The 23,954-nt window shown below is 49.2% G+C and overlaps 1 protein-coding gene across 6 annotated transcripts in view; it reads left to right on the top strand.

The window, feature by feature from the left end:
- The window catches only part of Spri (Src homology 2 domain-containing protein sprint), a 99,924-nt gene that overhangs the window by 75,535 nt on the left and 435 nt on the right, over positions 1–23,954 (top strand). For 5 of the 6 annotated variants that reach the window (XM_076803224.1, XM_076803230.1, XM_076803229.1 and 2 more), the window contains 14 exons: positions 6,005–6,128; positions 8,154–8,345; positions 13,130–13,314; positions 14,204–14,379; positions 14,475–14,570; positions 14,700–15,289; positions 15,373–16,078; positions 16,251–16,721; positions 17,409–17,553; positions 17,658–17,887; positions 22,372–22,832; positions 23,159–23,290; positions 23,385–23,633; positions 23,725–23,917. In XM_076803224.1, coding sequence (XP_076659339.1) covers positions 6,005–6,128; positions 8,154–8,345; positions 13,130–13,314; positions 14,204–14,379; positions 14,475–14,570; positions 14,700–15,289; positions 15,373–16,078; positions 16,251–16,721; positions 17,409–17,553; positions 17,658–17,887; positions 22,372–22,832; positions 23,159–23,290; positions 23,385–23,633; positions 23,725–23,917 — 3,950 coding nt within the window. The remainder of the gene's footprint in view (positions 1–6,004; positions 6,129–8,153; positions 8,346–13,129; positions 13,315–14,203; positions 14,380–14,474; positions 14,571–14,699; positions 15,290–15,372; positions 16,079–16,250; positions 16,722–17,408; positions 17,554–17,657; positions 17,888–22,371; positions 22,833–23,158; positions 23,291–23,384; positions 23,634–23,724; positions 23,918–23,954) is intronic. The other variant, XM_076803227.1, reaches the window with a different exon arrangement.

Below are 23,954 nucleotides of genomic sequence, written 5' to 3'. Positions count from 1 at the left end.
GTAAATTATTTCCTGCAAATATTTGCTCGAACTCGGTCAAACAACAGCGAGCCTCCACGCTAATTTTCTGCGAGCGTCGAGGTTGTCTCCGTCGTCGCGAATCATCCCCCGTTTTCGCGCGAAGGGGCGCAAAGAAAGAGGGGAGCCTTTTTCATCCGGAGAATTTCTTTGAACTTGGCGGCAGGCGTCTTCTCAGAGGAACTCGAAGGAAGCTCGCTCGAGATGCATCCCTCGTGCATGTTTCACCCCTCTGATTAATTAAGTCGCTTCAACCCTCGCGTGCAGAAATTACTTAACGCTTTCTTGATAACTCGCTCGAGACTGCCCCTCGCTTTTAAAAATAATTCTAATGACATTAACTCTGCGTAATTCTACCGCCAGCAATCGAACGACCGGTTTCGAATCTCTGATTTCACGATTATTGAAATTGCAAGAATTTGTTCCGTAGTATAACTCGCTTTTATTAAGGTCTGCTCAGATACAGAAATTCGAATTTTCTACTTTCAATTGGACGGAAATTTCGATAGAACTCGGGAGATATTAACGCAACGATTAGCCGAACGGTGCATAAAGGTTAAACGCGAATGGAATTGGGAAACGCGTTTCTTTAAGCGTTATTGTCTCTCGCCGCTCCCTTTGGCTACGGTTCAAGGTGTCACGAGAATACAAGCCCCCACTGGCTGCGATTCAATAGCGGCGTCAAGGGGAATTAAATCTATGAATGAAATCGTAATAGTCTCGCCCGAACGCTCGAAATTACGTTTTGCACGACAATTCAGCATGATAAAAGAACAACATTCGATTGCAACTTTCGAACGTAATTTCTCCGCAAGAGACGCGTTACGCGTTGTAAGAAGACAATAAAAATCTGAACTTTAGGACTTTATTTTCAATATCACCAGCACTATGATAAACACTCGAGTAATTTAAATGCGACTGTGACGAATGAAGGTTTTAATGGACTGCAACGCCGCTGTCCACGAGATCCTGAAAACTTCCGACAACGCGAAATCTCGAAAATCCCAGGTGAAAACAACGCGGAGCAGTCGGATCCAATTAACGAGCTCTCCCTTCCACAAAGGGCGAAGCGTAAAAAAAAAGGAAGCAAAGAACAAATTTGCCAGTTAGTTCGAAACAAACGAAAAGAAGCCGCCGCGAAAGTTTCCCGGTGAAGAATTTCAAGTTCAGGGAGTAGCTGCGAGCCCCGCGGATAATGGTCCGGGCCAATAATGCCAGACCGGCAACAATTATGCTCTCCCCGCGAGACAGTAGCGAATTAACATCTTCAGACTGGGAAACTCATAAAGAAAGCAGGCTGAAAGAAAGAAGAGAGGGGAGTCCCTCGACGACTCCTCTGTGTTCCTTTGAGGCTCGACGCTGCTCGAGACGTTTGCACGGCTCCTTTGAGACCGGCGTTCCTCGAGAAGAAAATGGCCGTCGTCGTCGTCGCTCGCATTTTCGCATGGCATCCCCTTTTTTCCTTAACACGGAGGAAATGTGTCCCAAAGACTCCAGAACGCTGCGAGGAGACTGAGGAGAGCATCATATTTTACTGAGTCAAGCCGCGTAGGTACCCTCGTCCGAAATACGACGAAATCCGGTCCCAAGCCATCGTCTTATATCGAAACCCCTTGGTGGGATAGTGACTCGGGCTGAAGAGAGGAGAGGACTACTCGAAGCTCGGTCCAAGGTCGTGTCCCCGGATCAAGACTTATCTCCCACTCTACCTTCCCCCTTCCACGACGCCATTTTCCGGCGGCGAGACGCGTTTCGTCTCTGTCGTGCTGTGTCACGATGTCACGTGACTAATTCGCTCGGAGAGAGGGTAGCTGTATTCCCCTGAATTCCTCCGGTCCGCTGACACTGCTATCCGACGAGGATTCATGGATTCGAACTTGCAGCATAGCAGTCGGAGACCTTGGCCAGCGCCCATCGCGACATCTTCTTACGCATCCACCCCTACGGCCGATACGGAACGGCCGCTCGTTAATACGTAAAAATCTCTTTCACCCTTACGAGCCATCCGCCGGACCACCACGTGTTGAGAACCTCCAGTCGCCATAGCAACCCCCGTCCGATCTCTCGCAGACGACGAACACCGTCCTCGACGGCGAATCAGGAACGTAACTTCCGCCTCGCTGGCCCTTTGTTATTTTCGGCTGGCCGTTGGCAATTTGACGCCGCGAGTCGCGACCCTCCCCTCCCCTCTCCTCTCCTCTCCTCTCGCCACCCCGTTTTATGCGTTTCGGCTCGATAAGGGCGGCATTTACGTTCCCGTGACCGGTGAGTGCATTTCCGCTCTTCTTAACTCTTCTACGACCACCGATGTCCCTTTCAGACACTCGCACGTTTTACCAGGGATGCTTACATTTAGTTTCGAGAATCTACCAGGAATATATTTTCCACATAGATTATGGAAATATTGTGGTAGATAAATATTAAGAAAACCTGTCGCCTCCGTAACAACGCACCGCCTAACTAACGTTAAAGTATCGCCACGCTGTTCCCGACTTATATCTACGTGAATTATTCAACCTATGCGCAACGTTTCATAATTTCCTGAATTTCCGGTTTCGAGAATTTCCTCGTTAGCATGATAAGAGGAGCGCTTCGGCAGACCTTTTTTTATCACGAATAATTTACATGTTCGTCGACACTATTTTATGGGATAACGCCAGCGATTCTCGCCTAATTACAACGAATAGGGCGGCGCGGACGCACCCGAGCCGGTCGATAGCCTTACTTAAAGATCGTGCGAGAGAGAGACATTGTTACGAGGCGAAATTAACGACGCCGGGGTATCCGGTAATTATGCCGACAATCCGTGCTCGTGTACACCGAATCGAAGCCCTGTCCGCGAGGAACGGTGGCCGTAATTAATGATCTCGTTAAAGTCTCGTCGCCGAAAAGAGTCGCCTAATGACCTCTTTCGGCCGGAGACGAGTCGGAATCGCGTTCCAATTTCTCTTTCGGTTCATTATCATCGTCGACCGGATGCTCCTCAGCGCGGAAGACACTCCTAGTCAACACAAATTCTGTAAATGAATTGCAAGCTTTTTTACTGTATTATAATTGAATTTTTCGGTCGTTCGCTGACTGGTGGCTTGCATAGCGAGATACCTCATCAACGAGATAGCTTCGTTTGTATCTTCCCGAAAGAAATTCCGGATTTATCTCGACGGCCCTGGACCGCGTCGCACCGTGCCGCAACTAATTGCGTCGACTCGACGGAATAATTGGCGCGGTTGCGCGTTCCATTTACCAGCAAGCGGTCGTAGTTTCGAACGGTATTATTCCGAGGAAAGTTTGTCGCAATCTGCCGGCGAGTATCGTATGGGGTAGCAGCAACAGCAGCAGCAGCAGCAGAGAAGGGCGGTGCCGTGTGTTGACGTATGCAAAGTCGTCGGTGCCCGTACACGTCCTGCACACTATTGTCCTCTGCGTTTGACAGTTGGACGGCCCTGTCCGGCAGCCTCGCGCTGCGTTTGTGTCGCGACGCCCTCGGCATCGTCAACGAACGTTTCGCCTGCAGGGGTTGATGAGGTTTCCGTCGAGTTCTGGTCGCTTTAGAAACTCCGGGAAAGTTTGAATTTCGCCATACCGCAGCCTCTTCATTGAACGTTCTTTGTCATTGTTGCGCCCGCAGCTCGCTCGAGGGGTTGTTCCGTGAAATTTTCATGCGTTTCGTTAATTGATAATGCGTCGAGTTTCGACCGTTCTGTTCCAGGGTCGGCCGGGTAATTTTGGAACAGGGACACGCGTAGCTCGCGCACACGATATCCGCTGAAAGGGTCGGAAGACTTTTTAACCCGGCGGAACTATGCTACCGTTGCTTTTGCCTGGATACACCTTTTATTTCGCTTTCCAAGTGAACCAATTTTCAAAAAGTTGAATAAAATAACTCTCATGGAACAGTTCGGAAGCGTGTAAAGAGTTGTTACGCGTGTCTCGGAGCTCGCCGCTGAAAAGCTCGACATTGCAGCCGACGATCGCCTCCCGGCTAGGTCGCAATTAAAAAGCTCTCGACTTGGTCGAATCGCGGCATAAATCATTCGCGGGGAAGCTGTGCATTGACAGCTGGCACCGGCTGCTGTCGTCCTTTTTCCTCGCGAGCGCGCCGCTCCGCATCAAGGGACGATTTGTTACGTCGCGACGTATCGATTTTCCCGGCCGCGATATCCGCTCGGCGGCCGGACGTCATTGACTAATTTCGCGCCGCGAATTAATTGACTACTCGAGGTTCTCGGTGGTCCGCCGTTTCCGCCGCGCGCGCGGCCTCTATCGATTTAATTAGGGGGGCGCGAAGAGCGTTCAGGGGTCGAGGAGTGCAAATATCGGGAAAAACACCGATTCGGAAAAGCAAATTTTGTCCAATTACTTTCAGCGAGAAACCGTAAAGTTTTCTGTTTCGATTTCGCTGGCAAAAAGGCACAACTTCCGGAACGTTCCGTCGTATTGTCGGTGTTCCGCAGAAGCGGCGTCTTCCCTAAGGATCCGCGAAATCAATTAGAAAAGTTGCTCTTCTCTCGGGGCAGCTTCTGCCGAGCAACTCGACGGAAATTACGCCCGCGCGCACGTCCGTTTACAAAGCGCGCATTGTCCCTTCGGAGCGAAGGTGGCCGAAGCTGCGCCGCGCAGCGCAGGATTTATCTGCCAGTTCTCCTAAGCGATTACCTGGCCGAGAGACCGTTTCCGCAGGCGGGCGTGGGTAACAAGAGTCTCCTGCGGCTTCTGTTCGGGAAGGATCCTCTCAGTCCTCCCTCGAACCGATTCCTCTGTTCCCTCGCTCGAGTTCGTGGGAAACGAAACGGAGGAAAGCGGACCCGGCACGGCCGGAACCCAAAAGAACACTAAATGAATTTTTCAGACCACCCATATAACCTAGCAAAACGGAAGGCGTACAAGGTACGAAGCAAGTTACGTAATTTAGCACATTTTGTTGGAATTAAAATGAATTTTTAAGTCCTTGGAAACTAATCGTTGGTCCTTCCGCAACCCTTGTCGAGCTCTAAAAGAAATGCACGTCAAGCTGTATCATCATCGATAATTTTCCAGTGCGAAAAGGAACTCGAAGTTGCTTGGAAGCGTGCAATTATCTCTCGATCGTTGAATATTTGATAGGCAGAAAATAATACTTTATTGCGACTTAAAAGGAGCGAATAATATTCGTATTTATTAAATATAATTTTATAGATTTACGACGAACCAGATTCGACGCCGTGCAGAGCGCGAGGGGTTGAAACACAGTGGAGGATTATTTATTGGCGCAGTTAATGGTATACACTTAAAGACCTCTTTCGAATCTATTTCGTATAATTTCATGCTCCGAGCGGTAATATCTCGGTTCGTAACCGGTAATTATGTCGTGTGCATATAGATTAGACGGTAAGTAAATGGCGCCGAAGGTGGTTGTTTTAATGGATTCATATTTCTCACTTCGGCTAATTCCGGATGAAACGCGGTTTAATCGAATCTTTCGATACCGTTCGCTAATTCGCAAATTAGAAGAGCAGAACTGTTGCAATTTGCAAGAGCTTCATTACTCGCTCCAGTGAAAACGCTAATCCGGTCTCGCAGATAACGATAGGAAGAGCGCAATTTCCTGTACCGTTGACTGTCACGTCGTTCTTTTCCGCCGTGATTCCGCAACCCAGATGCTTCGGTGCCCCGTTATCTAATCGCGACACGAAATATTAATTTGTTTGTTTTTCTCGTCCCTTGCTGTGCCGCCTCCCTTGTCGGGGAGACGCGCGGTTGTCGCAATTAGTTGGACAAAGTTGATCGTCGAATCAACACCGATCGTGTCAAGACCAAATACAGATTTCCTTCCTCCTTTTAATAATCCTAACAGGTTCCAACAATTGACAAACCGTGAAGAAATAATTGCGTCCAGGCTGGCGCCAGTGGGAATCGAACCGTGGGTCGCTGCGAAACGCATCGAATTACAATTTCATACGGATGATGGACGTCTCGCTGATCAGAATGTTTGATTTTATTGTTGCAGGAGCGATGTCTTCCTGGAACCGTACCTGCAGCAGCACGGAACCGTTCAGGTTGTCAGCTCGCCGAGCACGCCTCCGCCAAATCCGCTGCAACATCATCAGCTTACGCAGCTACATCATGTACAGGTGAGTCAGACGATCCGTTTCGATCATTTTTCAACTGTCAGCCCCGAAAAAATCGCAGTGACGCTGGTAATATATTATTAATGTATTAGCCGTCGAACGTGAATCGGCAAACGCGCCCGAATATTTTTTAAACCGTCAATTAATCTTTAACTCGCTTCGATCGTACAATACGCGTCCTCCCAATGTTATTTTAACGCGGTGGCCGATTAGATTATTGCAAGCCAACATATTTGTTACTCGCCGACGTTCTTTGCGGACGCGTTTGTTTTACCGAATTCGTCTTATTTTTCCCTAACGAAGGAAGGAATCCCGAGAAAAATCGTGATCGCCGCGGAACACTTTTCGCGAGGAGCAATTAAGGGATTCGCAATTAGCTGCAAGGGTGTTCGGCACGCGTCGCACGTCCTCGTTTAATCCGTTTAACCTGAAACGCCGTTGTGTGTCAGTCTGCATTTCAAATTAAATTACACTCGAAACTCCGGCACGCGGCGAACCCTTTCGCGAATCCTCTTCAACCCCCTGTCGCATCCGTTTCCACCCCCGCGGAAAAATGGGGGAGTAAAAATTGAAAATGTCACCCGATCGCGGCGCTGCAAACCACCGTATCATTTCCTACCACGGTTTGCGCGCCACAGAAATTATTTTTGCGATCGTCGTACAGGAACCAACCCCTTCAAGGTTTCCCGACATTTTTGCGACTATACAGTGTTCGATGAGAGTGTACTTGATTTTTTGTCTACTTCGGCATAGATCGTTAGGATCGTACAGTTGTTCGCAAGTCGATCGGATACATAACGAAGCCAATCCGGAACAATTCAGCCGGCAAACAGTTTCGCAAACGAGGCCGTCCGGAAAAGCCTCTCGCCGGAAAATCACGGGCGCGAAACACTCGTTTGAAGTGTTTTCGTCCCTCCAGCAGCCCGACTTTTGCAATTATTTACGAGATCGGCTATACTTTACTCCCGAAGAGGAGCCTGCTAACGGAAACTGAATTATCGGACTTCTTACCGGGAAAATCACTGCGCGACCCCTCTAAATCCCCCAGTCACAGTCACAGTCACCCCGCAGTCGTCGCGGAATAATCGATAAACGATTCTCGAACCGTAAACTCAACGTGGCGTCGCCGCCGTGCCGGTGCGTGACCGAATAAATCAAACCGAGCGCCGATTGAGGCTCGCCGATTCGAATAATCCACATATCCCTCTAAATGCCGGGGCTAAAAACCGTGAAGGGGTCCTCGTGTTCGCCTGACAGGAGATGGACGCTGACGAATCGGCGACAGAGAATTACAAAAAACAGCCAAAACTCGATGGAAAAACGGGGATCAATCAGCATCGATCAAAACGACTCGTCGATAGGAGGGGTACCTACCAGTAAATCTCTCGATTCCGGGATAAATCCCGTTCGATTATCCCGGATAAAATGGTCATGGTGTTGTTGGGAGAATGAATTTAGAACGCTTAAATGCTTTTACCGTTTCAAATTCCGTGTTATCTACGCTTATTAAACAGCAGCCGCGACAGTCTTCAATATTTTACCATTAATTTCGGTTCGCGGTCTTTCGGCCGCCGTAAAACCTGCAGAACGGCCAATTCCGGCCGACTCCGTCTCCCTCCACGAATATGGAAATCTAGACCCCTTTAAGCCGCAATTCTGAGGGTGTAAATCCTAGCAGGCCGTCATACAATGCACTCTAATGCCGCATTATACCGTCGCGCGGCGAATGGTCTTTCCCCGGTTATCTCAATTTGCAGCCAATGCCTAGCCATCGTTTATTTAGCCGTCGTTTAATCGCGCTCTCGACTATGCTATCCGATCTCCTCCTTTTTTCAGTCTTCTCTTTCGCTTCCGCGTCCCCTTTCCCGTCGCGTCTAGATATTTTTTAATCCCCCTTTTGCAAACCATCTTCCCCTCTTCCCCTCGCTTCGCCACGGTTCGAAGCTTAAATTATTTCTTAATTCTTTAAATTTATCTAATTGTATATGTGCCTAGCAAGTAGATTAACGATGGATCGATGATTTTCAGAGCGAGGAGTCGCTCTCGTCGGAGGGCTCGGCGACCTCGGGTGGATCTTCGAGCACCACGGAAGATTCTGGCAGCGAGGTCGCCTGCGACATCACCCTGATCGAGAGGCTTATACGGTCTCATCCGATCTGGTTCCTTCCTGGGATCCAAAGGGCCGGCGCTTTCCACTTGTTGCAAGGCAAAGAGGAAGGGGTGAGTGCACTTAAGCGAATCGATTAGGCGTAAGAAAATTGCAAGCCTCGGAGAGCCCGAGTTTCCACGGTCGAGCAGCAAGTTATCCGCGGAAGTGGACGAACGAACCACCTGGCTGGCTAAAGGGGCTATCGTTGTGGAAAATTTCACCGCGGGTTTTCCCGAGAGGGCTCGTGGAAAACCCTTCCCCTCACCCCACCCCACCCCACCACCGTTAGAAAGTATCTTCACGCTCGAGGCTACACGCTGCGGGGACTTTGCTTTTAATTATTATTCGTCACGAGAGATCTTGCACGACCTGTAATCCAACGATGTTTAAAATTTCTACTTTTACGACGTTCAATTATTCAAATGAAAAAGTTCCTCGCACTAGAAACTTGGATTAATTATTTCTGTGAATATTCGGAACAAGTTTGTCCGGAGAATTCCCCAGCAGGACAATTTACAGCCGCGATCCATTATTACGAAGATTGCAATTCGCGAGGCGAGCAAGGGGCAGAATACAATCGCAAGCCGGGTAATAAATAACGTCTGAAGAAGCTGTTGAAGTAGCCGCGAAGGGAAAATCCTGGTCGCTGAATCGGCGGCGACGAAACAAAGAATATGAAATATCGCGCGGACAATTGTTCGACCGGTGGTGTGTTCGCTCGGAGACGGCGGGCCCGAGTCGGGATTTTCCCGGCGCTTTGATCAACGACAGATTTCTTGAATATTTTCTATCGCTTTGTTCTCCGCGAGAACAAATGAGGGTGGGAGAAGCCGATTTCCATTGAACCGTCTCCTCGGGACATTTTTATACCGAACCACACTGATTTTTATCATGAGAGTTCTTGTCGAATATCACGACGCAGTTGCATAAAGGGCAAGCCACGAAAAATATTTATACGAATACCTACCGTCAGAGATTACACAAAAACCAGAATAATAAATTCTTTCGGCACACCGGCCGGAAATGGCGGATTTTTCACCGGGTATTCATGCTATTGAAACGCTTCCATACGAGTCGAATATTTCAACAAAAGTGGCGTTGATTAAAGTCTCAATCATTTCTGCAAGCTCTCGCCTATATCACGTCGCGTAATGAAAAAGGGCCGAACTGTTTCTATTATACTAACCAGAGCGCACTTGCCAAGATCATTTATTCTGCTCGTTTGAATAATTCTTCATTTGATCCAACGCACGTATCTCTGAATCGACGTGGAAAGGTATAAACCACCAGGGTTTTATACGTTCATATCCGCGACTGTGGAAAATTGAATTCTACGAGATGAATAACCCTCTTTACGGTCTTTAAAATTCAATAATCTCTCCCTCTTTAAACATTTAAAATCCTCTCTTTCGATAGTTTTCCAACTGTTCTAACGCCGACTTGGACTCTGGCACGACTACTGGCACGATTACCCTAGTTTTTCAGTGACAAACAGAAGATGACGCGATCCGTCTGGGTCTGGCCTGTGGATCGCGCGGATTCCGAGTTTCCGCGTGAAAATCCGAGAGTCAAAGGTCGCGAACGCGTCGGCGGCGAAGGAGACAGCAGTTTGTCAGACGGCCGGTGACAAATAACGCGCGCCACGCCGTCGAAGGTGCATTTAAATCGCTTGAAACCAACCAGCCGGCTTGGGGGCGGACTTTTACGAGGCAGCGCGCTAACAATGCCACTTGTTATGCGTATTTTCAGCGAGATCTCGCGGTCTGGAATGCCGCCAGAAGTCGAGGGCCGGCGTATGTCGCCGGGGCAACGTCTGCCGTTTGCATTTACTGCATATTAAGCCCGGGTACACGCGGCGCGCCCGCTTGCCAAATGGCCGATGCATCGAGAGATACCTTGGCCACGGTTGATCCCGCCGACCAGGGCACGATACCATCTAATGGCGTAACTAGAACGCTAATTGCCGCCGCGCGCCCTGTCCGTTCCCCCGAAATAACCATAATATCGGCCTGCGATCGCGGGAACGCCTGGAGAGAAAGTATTCGTCGATCTTTTCCCGGTCTGCTCGACTGCTTCCCACAGGATCCTCCCCTCAGTGGCGGGGAGAAAATGTCAACAATTACGGAGAGAATACTCTCTGTAGGTCCTATTTTGACAACCCAGTCGAATCACTGTGGATCTCGAACGGCGATTAGGAGCATGTCAGACATTGACACGATTTTCCATCTGGGAAACAATCCTCTCGATCCGCCTATTATCCTCGCGTCGGATAAGACGATGCACGGGGCTCGCTTCGATTGTTCGTCGTGTGCCCGATGCACCGTCGGATAAGCGATGAAGATTCTCAACTGTCGGGGAAACAATGCTCGTGCGCCGGGAACTGGAAACGCGGCGTAGATGGAGAAGTTTCGATCGGTCCTCGGTGAAAAGTTTCTTTGTTTCCGGCGACGTCGTTTAGCCGGGGTCCGCCGCGATATCGGATCCATCTGTCTTCGTAACGATCTCGGTGAAATATCACCGTAGATCCTCCTCCTCTGCTTGCTCTGCTCCTCTTGCGAAACCACCCGGATGAATTGCCATCCTCGATTCGATCTCGGCGAATGCGAGGAGCTCGTCCGAAACGTTGCAGAATGGACGATTCGCTCGAAACTGTTCCGCAGATTCGTCGACGATTTAATTATTCGAGAACGCTGTCGCGACGTGACGCGAAAGTCATTTTGAAACGAGACCGAGTGCCGGACTCTGGCGAGAGCGGGGTCAAGATCCACTAGAAATCGTATCTGGACGGAACGAAGGGATCTTCGGCGCCTAAGCAGGGTCAAGACGTTCTCGTGACTCTGTCGGGATCGACGGAAGAGCACTTGGAAACGAGATCGAGCGTGGATAGGGATTTATGAAAATCTAAAGTCGAGGTCAAGAATGCCGGATGATAAAGTCGCAACGAGGAAACCGGTGAATCGAGATCGGGTCAAGAGTCTGTTCGACGGATCGATCGGGATCTCGTTCGAGGCACGGTGCATTTGTTCACGTGCTCGCCGCGGCTGCGACAAGATTAGATTATCAGAGAAAAAGAGATAAGACTTCCGAGTGAAATTGCAATAACTCTGGGAAAGAATCAAATCTTTAGAAGAAAATCCAAAATACCACACAGCATCGTATAATAAATCTTTCAGACTTAACGTTATCAACTAAACAGTGTCGCAGCTTGTTTAAGTACCCATTAAAAAGTGTCCGGGCACGGGTAATCCCCGCTTGATTACTCCCGACCGTGTCCGTGGGTGACCGGAGTCTGCTAATAAATTTTTCGGGCTTACCCGCTAAGAGCAATATCTTTCGGTATCAACTGAAAATCACTCTAAGCTCACCAACATCGAGCAAATAAATGCCTGGCCGACCACGAACCGATTAATAAGCCGAACGTCGCCTAATCAATTTCCCCGGCTTACCAACATCAACGTAAATCTACCCGAAGCTTTTTAAGACCATTATTTTTTTAGCATTATCAATTTTCTAGGCTTGCCCTCCGAAAAAGCGTCCGAAGCTGTTCGGTATTAACTAAAGTGTATCGACTGATAAGTGTCCCGAGCCGAGGGACATTAAGTGAAAAGTGTTTCGGCCGAGGGCCACTTTCGTGCCAAGTAATTTCTTCCCTGTCTGAATGAGGAAAATTGGGTGGCGGTTGCGGAGAGTGAGGGAGGGAGGTAGGGATGTCTCGTAATCAGCAGGGGAACTGCGAACGAGCCGTGGCATTGTGGCAGCATTGTTTTCCCGGCGGCTCATTGTTTTCCAGCTTTGTTAATCGTCCCGGACCCGTCGCATCGTCGACCACGGTCGAATTGCACGGCCGAAAAACAATGCCTCCCGCAATTACTCCTACGTTGGCGAGACACCCCCACCCCCGCGCCTCGCAAACGCGACTGGTGATTGCGAAAACTAGAAACCAACCCGTCCGCCGTTGACGGAGCTCCACGATGAAACGGGCGAGTGCCATCACTTTCAAAAAAATTTCTGCAAATTTTATTTGACTTTATGTTACTGATCTTTCATGAAAGTTCGCGTTGGTTGCCCTCACCCTGTGTGATTATTTTCACAGCAATCTAATGATAATTAAGCACGCGTTGCACGGAGAACATTCGAGCTCAGAATAAATACGGTGTACCGAAGACAAAGACGAGATGAGACGGTCCATTCCAGCGATTAAAGTGAACTCGGCCCCGAACCGGAGGCTTTTGTCGTCCGAACAGAAAGGAGAGCCGGAGGGAGCGATGAATTCGCGGCCGCAAAGAGGCCGCAGCCGTGTTTCCTGTCTTGATTTTCCTCTTCAGCATTGTTTCTTCTCTCCGTGTAGTCGCGAGCCTGGTGCCCCTCGAACCTGAAGAATGCGCAGGAAAACGGCCGACTTATCGGCACGGATGCCCACGATTACGGATTTCCGAGGGAAAACCCGGAGAACATGATGCAACGTGTTTTATGCATCCCGAGCCGGGTATTATTCTTTCCTCTGTCAGACCTCTGTCGCAAGGACTTACTCTCCCGCTGGAAATGAGGATTTATGCTCGCGCAAAATTTATGGGACCAAACGACTCCGCGTTTCTTCTCTCTTTCCCCGTGATAGCGTTCATGCTCGAACCGTGGAAAGCCCGACGAGAAGATTCGCCTTGCTAGCCCCGGCAAAAATGACGAACAAATCAAGCGTATACACGCATACAAGGTCGTTGTTGATTATCAGAAACAATTCCATTATTCTCACCGTTGTACAAACTGGCGAAAAAGTGTATTGACACTTTCTTGGAGTTTTCACTCTGCCCGATTTACCTGGAGGACCCTGTGTAAAGCCTTTTCTTTCTGTTTTTAGAACTTCGTGGTCCGGCAGTCGAGTCAGAGCGACACAATGGCACTTTCCGTGCGACTGCCGCCAGGAAAGGGACCGTACATCGAGCACTACCTGATCCAAGCCAACATGGGGAAACTGAGCTTGGAAACCAGCGAGAACAGGTTCGACAACATCCCCTCGCTGATCGCCCACTATTCTCAGTGTTGGTGAGTGGCCTCTTCATGCGTTCATCATCCACTACGGTGGAAATGAAATAAGTTGGCAGCTCAAGGCCGCCGGTCTGCGATACCCCACCCCGAGCTTCGGCTACTCCAGTGTAAAGCAACCGGTACCAGGGTGGGCAGCGACGTCTGTTTTAAAATCCAAGCGTTATGCAAATTCCTGCTGATAATTCGTCGCGATTACAATAGTTGCAGCTTCGGTCGATGGGTTTTCTTCGGGGAAAAAGGTACCGTTCCAAATCGAGCATTTCACGCGACCCAACATAATCGATTCGCCATCGATTGACCCGCGAATCGGAGCAACGAAGTTGATTCGGTCGGGGGATTCGGTTGTCTCTGTTCGCGGCTGAAATTGCACACCGATCGAAACGCGTCGCCGGAGGGAGATTAGGCCAACGGCGTTCTCCCGCGTTGCATAATTTATCGAATCCTCGAGCGTGGAAGCGAGCCGCGAGCCGCGAGTCGCGAACGAAACCTGCCCCGGTGAAAGTAGCCGCGCACGATCGTATCCCGAGATAATTTAGGCGGCTAATGGAAGCACCGGAAAGCCACGTTCGCGCCATTAAGCCCGGTTTTCGTGATAATCGACACGCCGTTTTTCCTTTTAGCCGGCCCGGTTAATGATTCATGAGCGTTCCGCCTGTTTTACCGAGACGCGTTATCATTATGCCGCGCCGATCTGATAGTGTACGGTTCTGTTTCCGAGCTGTTACTCCCGTTTTTATCGTTATTACCGGTCGAACAACACCATCGTGCAATTTTTCACGACGCTCGGTACAGGGAACGGCAAAATATGTTTCGACGAAGATGGTGTACAGTGAAGAGAGGACAGGTTAATTCATTCTGAATTTATTTGTTCTCCTTCGGCAAGCAGTGACGAATTGCCGGTCCAATTGACACTGCCAAGGGCGATGCGCGAGGCCAAGAATAGGCAGCAACTCTCCTCCCTGGCTCTTCTGGGTCAGGAGTTCTGGAGATACCCAATGGCGAATCCGAAACCGCCGGAAAGCAGCAGCAGCAACACGTCGAGCTTGAGCAGTTTTCGTGGCGGTAGGTTCAATGAAAAAAACCACACAAATACTATCGAAACTATTTGTATGTATTCCTGCGAACAATATCCAATGACGGTAATAATTATTTTTCAGGAAATAATAACCACAGCAATAACAACAACAACATTCACACACCGACCACCGAGAGCATCGTGCTGAATCTCGCACCGATATCGTCGCACGATACACGTGAGTTACCTTGCAAATCGGAACAATTAACCTTGAAGCTTCCCCTAAAAATTTCTCACACCAAATGGTCGTCCATCGGAGGGGCGAAAGGCGCTCGAGACGAAAATAATTGAGTGTTTTTCTTGGCAGGAAGCTCATCGCCGACGACGGCCGTGACGTCGTCGACGTTCGCGTCGTCGTTGCCGCGACAGCCGCGGCCAACGCCGCCGAACACGTTGAACCTGACAACGTTCAACGAGCCGATGGACGTTAAAAAGATATCGCCCAGCGAGAAGCTGTCCCAGAAACTGATCTCGCCGAATCTGGTGCAGAGCGTGCGTTGTCCGTCGCCCGTGGTCCACAACGTGGAGAACAACGTGCTGAGTCCGGCGCAGGACTCGAAGATCAACTTCGAGTCGAAGAGCACCGCGGAAACCTCGAAATCCACGATAGTCGAACTGTCCAGGACGACCAGATTCGCGTCGATGAACACCGCGACCACGAATTTCCATCAGAACGTCTCCACGTTCAACAATCTGTCCTGCACGAACTCGCCGGTGCTGCCGGAGATCAGGAACATCATTGGCGAGAATCATGCGATCGCGCAGAATGTGAAGACACCGCCACCACCGCCCCCGCGATGGGCCAAGCCTGGGATGGCGCATACGCAAAACAACTTCACGGTCACCACCACGGTGACGTTCAACGTGAACCAGACCACCGACGTCTGCAGTTCGCAGGTGATTTAGATAACCGATAAGTAAAACATTAGGTAGATGTTGAATTGATGGTGTAAGAGATTCGTTTCCTAATTTGTTCGCAGCAGAACACTCCGTCGGACCCGAACACGTCGCTGCTCAGTCCGCAGAGCGCGACGTCGAACAAATCGCTGACGTCGAACTTCTCCGTGAAGTCGCCGTTGTCGCCGACCACACCGGTGCTCTCGCCGATGTCCAAACTAGTCCCGAACACCGGCGTCAAAACGCCGAACGTCCTCTCGCCGACGACACCGTCGAGCACCAGCAAGTCGAAGCGAAGACGAGACCGAGAGGCGCGCAAGAACTCGCAGCACTACCAGGAATCGGACATCCTGGAGTCGTACTACCGCAGCTCGCCGGGCGACAAGATCTCCGACTACGAGGACATCTGGAACACGACCGACCAGTCGAACCAGTCGACCTGGTCGCCGAACGACAAGTTCGTCAGGAACGACGGCTCGACGAATCATCAGGAACAACGGATCCTGAGGAACTCGAACGACCGGCTGATGGTCCAGGACAGATCGTCGAATCCAGCCGACAGGGCTTTCAACGACCGACTAACCACCAACGAGCTGATCGTCAGGAACGACAGGATGATTCTGAGGAACGACAAGTCGATCGGCAACGAGAAACTCAGCTACAAAGAGATGACCAGCCCGGAGTTCAGCAGCTTCAAGCCTGTCCAGGACATGAAGACCGGCGAACACGGGAACGGCTCGCCCGAGGAGACTGGAATGGGGAGGAGACCCGATCTGTTGTCTCGAGTTTGTGAGTAGCCAATTTCAAGGTGAACGGTTGGCTAGATTTTAGCAAAGAGTCTGCATACACCTAGTACTTGAATCTTACTAAAATCTAGATATCCGCGCCACCATTCGATTAAGTTCCATTAGAGTCTCCGTAGCACATCAGCAAGTTAAGTCGAGAACCTTGGTCTGTTTAGGTAGTGCGAATTCGTTGAACAGTCCGAGCACCATAACGCCTCCCAGGAACAAGCTCGGGCTCATGCTGGCAAAGTCGGAGAGCAATAGTCCTCTGACGCCGGAGTCGAAACAAGGTAGTCCATTTTACGCGGAGCCGGCGGATGCTATAGCGCAGAGCGCAGCGATCATACCGAGAAGACGAGCCAGGAACAATCCAGCTACGAACAAGTATCGACATAGCGAGCCAGGCTGGCTGCAGACACCGATCGGTGCTAACTCGAATCAGCTTCATCCGATCGACTGGGAGGAGCACGAGGAGACAGAGGACAAAACGCCTCTGATATCGTCCTCTGTCGACAACCTGGCCAAGAGACTCAGCACCAAGGACGTCAAGAAGATCCCGAGAGCCAAGCCTGTGCAACCACCAAAGATCAGGACCAAGGTGTTCAACGATACCTCCTGGGCTGTAGACTCCAGCTGGGAGTTCATTGGTAGGCAACCGACACGATAGGTCACTGCCATTCAAGTTTTTGCACTCCTATACGGTATTATCTCCGTAACAAAGGTCTCCACTGGGGGCGTCCCCCTTAGAACCAATCTCAAAACAAAAGCCGTTCAAAATCGGCCTGCTAACTTTCCAAAGTTATACAGATAAGAAGAAAAAAATTGATTATTTTGCTCGAAAATCAAAACACCTCCTTACCGAGTTCATTGTAAACATGACAATGGCGTTTTACATATTATTTCGGTAAATTGACCTTAGTCCGCGATATAACCCAAAGTAGCTTGAAGAAACGTAGATTAGCTTATCGCGAAAGTTGTTTATTAATTCACGGCCGCAGTGGGTAGTCTTGAAAATTATTACACGTTTCTTTTGACTCGATGGGATCGGATAATTTTTTCCTGACCTCTCCAATGCTTATTCTGTTCATTCGTTTAATAGATTGAAGGTAATATAATTTCGATTCTTCTATTGTTTGTGCTGTGTGAAATTGAACCTATTCAGTTTTTGCCATCAACGCGTAAATTCCGCGCGCTATCAGTTCCCGTCACCTTGGTCGTCGATTCGCAAAAAAGCGGGGTCGAGTGTTTTTATTTCGTTGAACACGCGCCGGATTAATCGATTGTCGAAATAACACGATATGTACCGCTGATAATCGGTTGATTATCTTGTTTAGGGAACGAGGGAGAGGACTGCGAACCAGACTACGACTGTGATGCGGATTACGAGGGCGATAACGTTGCCAGAATGTTCCCGGACGAGGAGTGCGACAGGGACGTTGTTGGGAACACTTTGACCGTTCAGAGTATCATTCTCCAACGGTGAGTCCATCCTCCATTTCGAAAAAACAGTGAATGACAACATGAAAATGAGTATCGAACGATGAAACTGATTATCGTATTATTCTTTTTCGTCGGTCGAACAGGTACCCAGAGTTGTTGAAGCCACCAGACACGTCGGAGTCGCTGTACAGTGACAGAAACTCCTCGTATGACAACGTCGAGAAAAGGAACGAGAGGGAGGACCTCGCAGACTCCAGAAAGGAGCAAACCTATGACTCCTCCGAATGGGAAACGCCGCTGGAGACGGACGAGAGCGACGTGGAGAGGATGAACAAGAGCAAGAGCATCAAGGAGCGGCTGGACTCCCTCCTGTGTGAGTATTCTTTACAATTGTAACGTTAAATGAAACATTAGGACGCGTATCCAATCAAATTTGTAACCCTACCTAGGTAAACGCCTCCATCCACGAACAAAATGTTTCCTTCTCGTTGTTATCACGTGCATACAAAAGAGCTCAGGTAGACTCACGGCACGTAATAATTAACGGAGACCCGATGATGCTTCAATTAATATATTGCACAACAGCTGGCTTATCCAATAAAGTTCACGGCCGATCGCAAATGCAAATTGCCCGAGCTAGAAGTCGTTTGGTCCACGTGTCGGGTTCGTGTGAACAAACAAGTTGACGCCTTTCTCGCTCCATACCTCTGTCAATAAAGTTTACATTGATTTTGACAAGTGAAAAACGCCGGGGAAGTCGAAAAAAAATTAGCTGAAGTATCCATTAGCATCGTACGAATATATTACAGAAGAATATTAGCTAAACTCCGGAGTTAGTCGATCGAAGTTGGTGTACCGAAGTCGATCGACTCCATTAGCAAATCAAAGACAAGGAATGTTTGTCCGGATCGTTCCAATTGTTCATCAATGAATTCTCAGTCGACCGATTCCCGGGTAGCCAATCATCGCCGGAGCGTAACATTGTTTACCGACAAGTGCGTTCGTGGTGTCGGCCGAGTGATTCACTCGGGGCAACGGTAACAGTGGGGTGAGTGCATTGCCGCATGCAGCGTGCGTATCGCGGACTGCATCGGAGAAGGCCAGGCCGCGTCGAACGATGCACGCGCGACTCCCTCGTAATCGTGTTGGCGAAGAAAGAATTGTTCGCGGGATGCGTCAGTCGGCGGAATAATGCGTCGGATCGATTCGGCGGCCGACGATGAGGAAATTGAGACGCACTAAAACACGGTCACGGTTTCTCTGCTCCGATTTAACGATCATGCTACTCGTCATCGACTCGTGCTGCTCCGGTCGCCGCTTATTTCCGTTTGCCTCTGGCGAACCGGAAAGCGCTCAGATACGCTATCGAGTGCAAGTTAAAATACTTAAAACTACTTTGTTGAATAGTGTTTATTATATTGAAGATTTTAGTAGAAAAGTTCTTTCAACAAATATTATAATAGTCGCCAACAAGTAGGACGCCTTGCGGACAGTTTGCGGACAATTGTCTGCCGATTCGTGCAGGGTTTTGTGGGAGCCGCGGTAGGTTGTAAAGCCCCCGTAATGAAAGGACGGAACGTTGACCCGCGCCATTAGATCACGTGATCGCATTGTGACAGGTACTGCCCCATGGAAAATTCCCATCCACCGCTTCGTCGGGCTTGCCGTGTCTCCGGTACAATTTGTTCCGTTCCTCCGAATGGAAAAGCAGCGCGAAAGACAAAAGATTCGCAACAGAAGTTGTGCGCGTTGCGATCGACGAATGTTATGTCTCCTCGCAAATGACGTGTGAACGCGACACACGCGTTGCGGAAACGATTACGCTGAATCGTGCACGACCAGATTTATCGGTAAGCTTTCTACCGAGGGATTCATTCGCGTACTACGTTCCGATCGATTTCGATATCGTAACCTCGTTACCGACATTTTTCCGCTAAATTATCTACTGAATGTGGCTCATCGGTATTATTAAGTCGCGGGGATCATTTACGCGTGTTTTATGACGCTCCCGATATTGCCGCGTGTTCTCGCAATTTCTTTAGATCGCGTAACTTTGTGCTAAACAATAGAGCAAAATGGATTTTTACGTTTCTCGCAGTTTTTACGAAACGATCGTTTTCTGTCTTTGCAACAAATCGCCATTTTTCCGGGAGATAAGGGTTTCTTAGAAATTTTAGGTGTCCGAGCTACCCCAAAATTTGGTGACTTTTCAGCATCCTGCTTGAAATGGGATGCTCGTAGTGCACGGATCGCGCATCAAATTCATCCGAGCCAATATCGCACCCCTGCCACTCGAAAACTACACGGAAACTTTGGGGATGATGAACACCCGGGGCAACAATGAGCAACAGACGAGCTTGATATTCAAACGGCGAACGCCTCGTAAACTATTCCAATTTGTTGACAAAGCTGGCCATTACCGTTCGGTTTATCGCTCGCGCCGGCCGTTATACTATTCATGACCGAAACCACCGATCCGCCACGGAGCAGAGAACTTCATGGAAATTGTAACGAGTTGGCCGAATAGTTTCTTATGTCCGACGCGTGCGAAACGGTGTTTCCCCCGAGATACATCGCAGCCAACTACGTACAGGGAAACGCCTAATTTACCTGAAAAATTATGGCCGGGGCGGGCCCGCCCGACCACGGGTTGTTCCGTTACCCTTGGGAAAACCAAAGTCCTCTGCACTATGAACGGTCCTGTTTAAGTTGCAAGGCTAAACGCTTTATTATTTTGAGTTCTTCGAATTACTACAACAATATTTCAAAAATTATTTCAGATATACAGGTGAATGATAAAATTTTCCGGAAAGTTAATGGTGTCGTTTCACCGACTACAGTTCCTTACAACTTAATTGGCAAGAAGACTATTTCCAAGAATGCCGCCGGCGCGATCGGTCAGGCAGCAATTAGGTATTGCATACCTGTATTTCCCGACCTCTCCCGACCGTAATTCTGGAAGCTCCGCGAACGAACAACCGGGAATTTCAAAGATGCAGAAGCCGTAGAAATGATTTAAAATTGTAAAAGGTGTCTTTCGATATCTGAGTCGCGCACGAGAGAACGAATCGATAATCAAGGTCGTCCTCCCCGCGACGGATTAGCGTCTCGTACGCGTCGTTTTTAATCTTAACGTGAGACCACACGTTCCATAGGCTGTTCACGTGTCCGTGTATCTGTCGGCGCAAGATATCCGTCCGCGATATACAGCAACATATTACAAATTGCCCCTCTACCTCGCGCTAGACGGAATAAACCACAATTACCGATGAACTCTTTATCTGGGCAGCCATTCTTTCTCTTATCGAGACTTCTATTTTCCTCGCGGCTCGACGCGACACCGTGGAGGGGCGGCCGAACGGGGAAAGGTGATAAAAGATAAAGTCGAGAAAGGAAAGGGTTGAAAGTTCAGACCTCGAAATATCGAGAAGATAGGACCGGTGTAAGGGATCTTGAAACTTTGAAGATTCGTTAATGGAGCATATTCTGATTCTCGAGGCTGCTTCGAAAACCTACCAAATTATTCATTACTCGATTTAAGAATTTTTCGTGATAAATATAAACCGAGAATCCGAGGACTTTTGCTACCTGACCCGAGGCCTGCCTACCCCCACTCTCAGAACTTGCGAGAGATTAGCGCAACCTGCGTACCTCCCCTACCGGGGAGCTGTTCAGGAGTGACGGAGAACCGAATGCAGCCATTTTCCCGGCTACCTTTGCCGATAGCGGCGACCGGCGACGATTCCTCAGTCTCTGCCAGTCCATCGTCGGTGTAGCCTCGCCGAGGCTTCTGCTGGGCCCAGATCGCTCGATCATTCGGACAAGTTTCGAACCTGTGATGGTCCTCGTGAACCGTGCTCGACGCTCCGAAGCGGAAATCGCGGAAGCAACGAAGAAAACGTAGCCGAGAAACAATTTATCGCAACGCGAGCGTTCGCGAAAACCCCGTCGTATCGCGGAATGCGGAAATCCAGTTGAATCTCGACAAAAGAAGCTTTGTTCTGTATTGATCGATCCGGCGCGGCGTCCGGCATCCAGCATTCCGATCGCGTTTATCACGAGCGCGAGAAGATCCATGGGAGAACAACAAACTTCCGAGGACCGTCTGCTCGGACGAGTAATGCAGAACAAGTAAAGAAACTTCAGCTGCAGAGAAAAAAGACTGGATACCCAAAAATTGAGAGAGGACAGTTAAGAGACTGAGCAGAGAAACCTGCGAATCCGAAAACAAGGCTGAAATTCGCGACAGAAGGTTTCGAACAGTATTATAGTCGATAACTAGAAGCTAGATTAAGAGATAATGACGGGAAAGGTTGACGAGGCCGAGCACAAGATGATTAATTGCTCGGTGGAGGTCCGCTGCGAGCGGAAGAGCTTCTCTCTGAAGACGAGAGGCATCTTCCGGAAGATCGGAAGGTGGTTCCGGTGCATTTGCAGGAGGATTCAGTACACCGCGAACGTTCTTAAATGTAAGCTATAGCTTGAACACGGTAAACGTACATCTTGTTTGTAACGTCAGACATGATTTTCCTGGAGGAATTATCAAACGGACGGCTCTTTCTCTTGATAGCGAAAGAAAATCAAAGAAGTCGCGTGGACAGATAACGGTCTATTCCCATTGTTTTTAACGTTCTATTCTCGAAACCCACACACCAATAGTAGCTTACCGTTGATAAGATAAGACCGCGTACACGAGGATGTTTACACAGATATCAGGTTGAACAAGATCTTGATCCTATTCTTGAAGCTTCATTCACTACTCCATAGGGATCCCCTATCTCCTGGTCGTGGGACCATGAATTGTTCGTACAACCGACTTGGGAATGTTCTAATCGGGAGCTTTTCTCTTTTTTCCAGCACCGCCAAGGTTACAAGCCCTGAAGAACCGAGACAATGGAGGGACCGGGTCCACGATTAGGTCGTACGCCCTTCAGCTCGCCGCCGATAAAACTACCACCTTCTCTCAGAACATCGACAACTTCATCCAGTGCACGAAGGAGGGCAAAGAGGGCAGTCCCCACGTGGTCATGAGAAACATGCGGCAGTTCATGTCCGGGATGAAGAACTACTTGGTGAAGCACGGCGAGAGAGAGTTCGAGAAAGAAGTCGAGAAGGAGAGGGTGAAACTGAAAGCGAACGAGTTCCTGAACCTGGACGCCATCTTGGAGGGAGTGATGATGGGCCTCGTGGTCAGACCGCTCAGGGAACACGTCTACAGACTGTTTGTCGAGCATTATGCGACCACCGGGTCCCTGCAGACCCTAGCCGAGAGCATACAGCACGCCCAGGGGAAACACGTGCAGGACCTTGGTGTTCGAGTGAGTACTTGGCAAAATGATTACTATTTGAAATAGTATGTTACCCGGCTCTGTTTTCGCTGAGAAGTGTTCAGATGTCGAGGTCACGGTTAGCTTCTGTGGAAATAAAGATTGATCGTGTTATTCAAGATTATTTGCATTGAGAAGTTTGTAGTAGCAGATAGTTTGAGTTATCTACACATCAATGTGTCTTAGCTGTTTCTTCTTTATCTTGCCAGGAAGTTTGCCAAGAGATCGTCGATTGGTAGTCCTTAAGACTATCATCCCAAGAGAGTCCAAGTCTAATCTTTGATAGCGTCCTGTACAGAGTCTTCTTTCAATTCCAGCCAAAGATCATACCACCGTCAGACTCGAGCCTGGAGCGGATCCTCAAGTATATAGACAGACTTCAGAGAGCGGATTCGCCCCTGGACAAGCTGGAGAACTTGCTAGCAGCCATTTCTGCGATCTTCAATTCCGTAAGTCGTTCTTGGACAACATTTGCGATTAGTATCTCCGTAACTGTCGTATTGGATATAATGTCTTTATTTAACCATGCACTTTTTTCATCAGGTGAAACATGCAAATTCTGGGAGACACGTGACGCTGGGAGCAGACGACCTTCTACCTCTTCTTGTTTGGGTCCTGGTCCGTGGCAAAGTCGTAGATGCCGAAGTGGAAGCAGAGTACATGTGGGGTCTGCTTCATCCTTCTCTTCTCACTGGCGAAGGAGGATACTATCTGACGACGCTGTCCAGCGCGGTGCACGTGTTGAAGACGTTCAAGTCTAGCCAGGGAACTATGTCTACCTTAAATGTTAGCGTATGATCCCTATATTTGATCCTAAGCTTGAGGAATAATTTCCAATCGAATTCAACGAAACGATCGTTTTCACGTTGTTGTTCTTCTTCAGGGCTGTGGAACACCGGACTGTTCATCCGTACTACGAATCTTAGTGCCAGATGAACTACACGGATCCTTGAACACCAGAACCCTTCCTGTACGGCCCAACATGAACACCAGAGAGATTTGTCGTATCCTCGCGCATAAAATAAGGTGTACCAACCCCCAGGACTACGGGCTGTTCAAGTTGGTCCAAGGAGAAGGTAACTATTCGAATCCTCATTCTTTAATCCTTAAGTG

The sequence above is a fragment of the Halictus rubicundus genome, chromosome 18, assembly GCF_050948215.1.
Source record: "Halictus rubicundus isolate RS-2024b chromosome 18, iyHalRubi1_principal, whole genome shotgun sequence".
NCBI lineage: Eukaryota > Metazoa > Arthropoda > Insecta > Hymenoptera > Halictidae > Halictus > Halictus rubicundus.
This window is presented reverse-complemented; position numbering and strand designations above follow the sequence as displayed.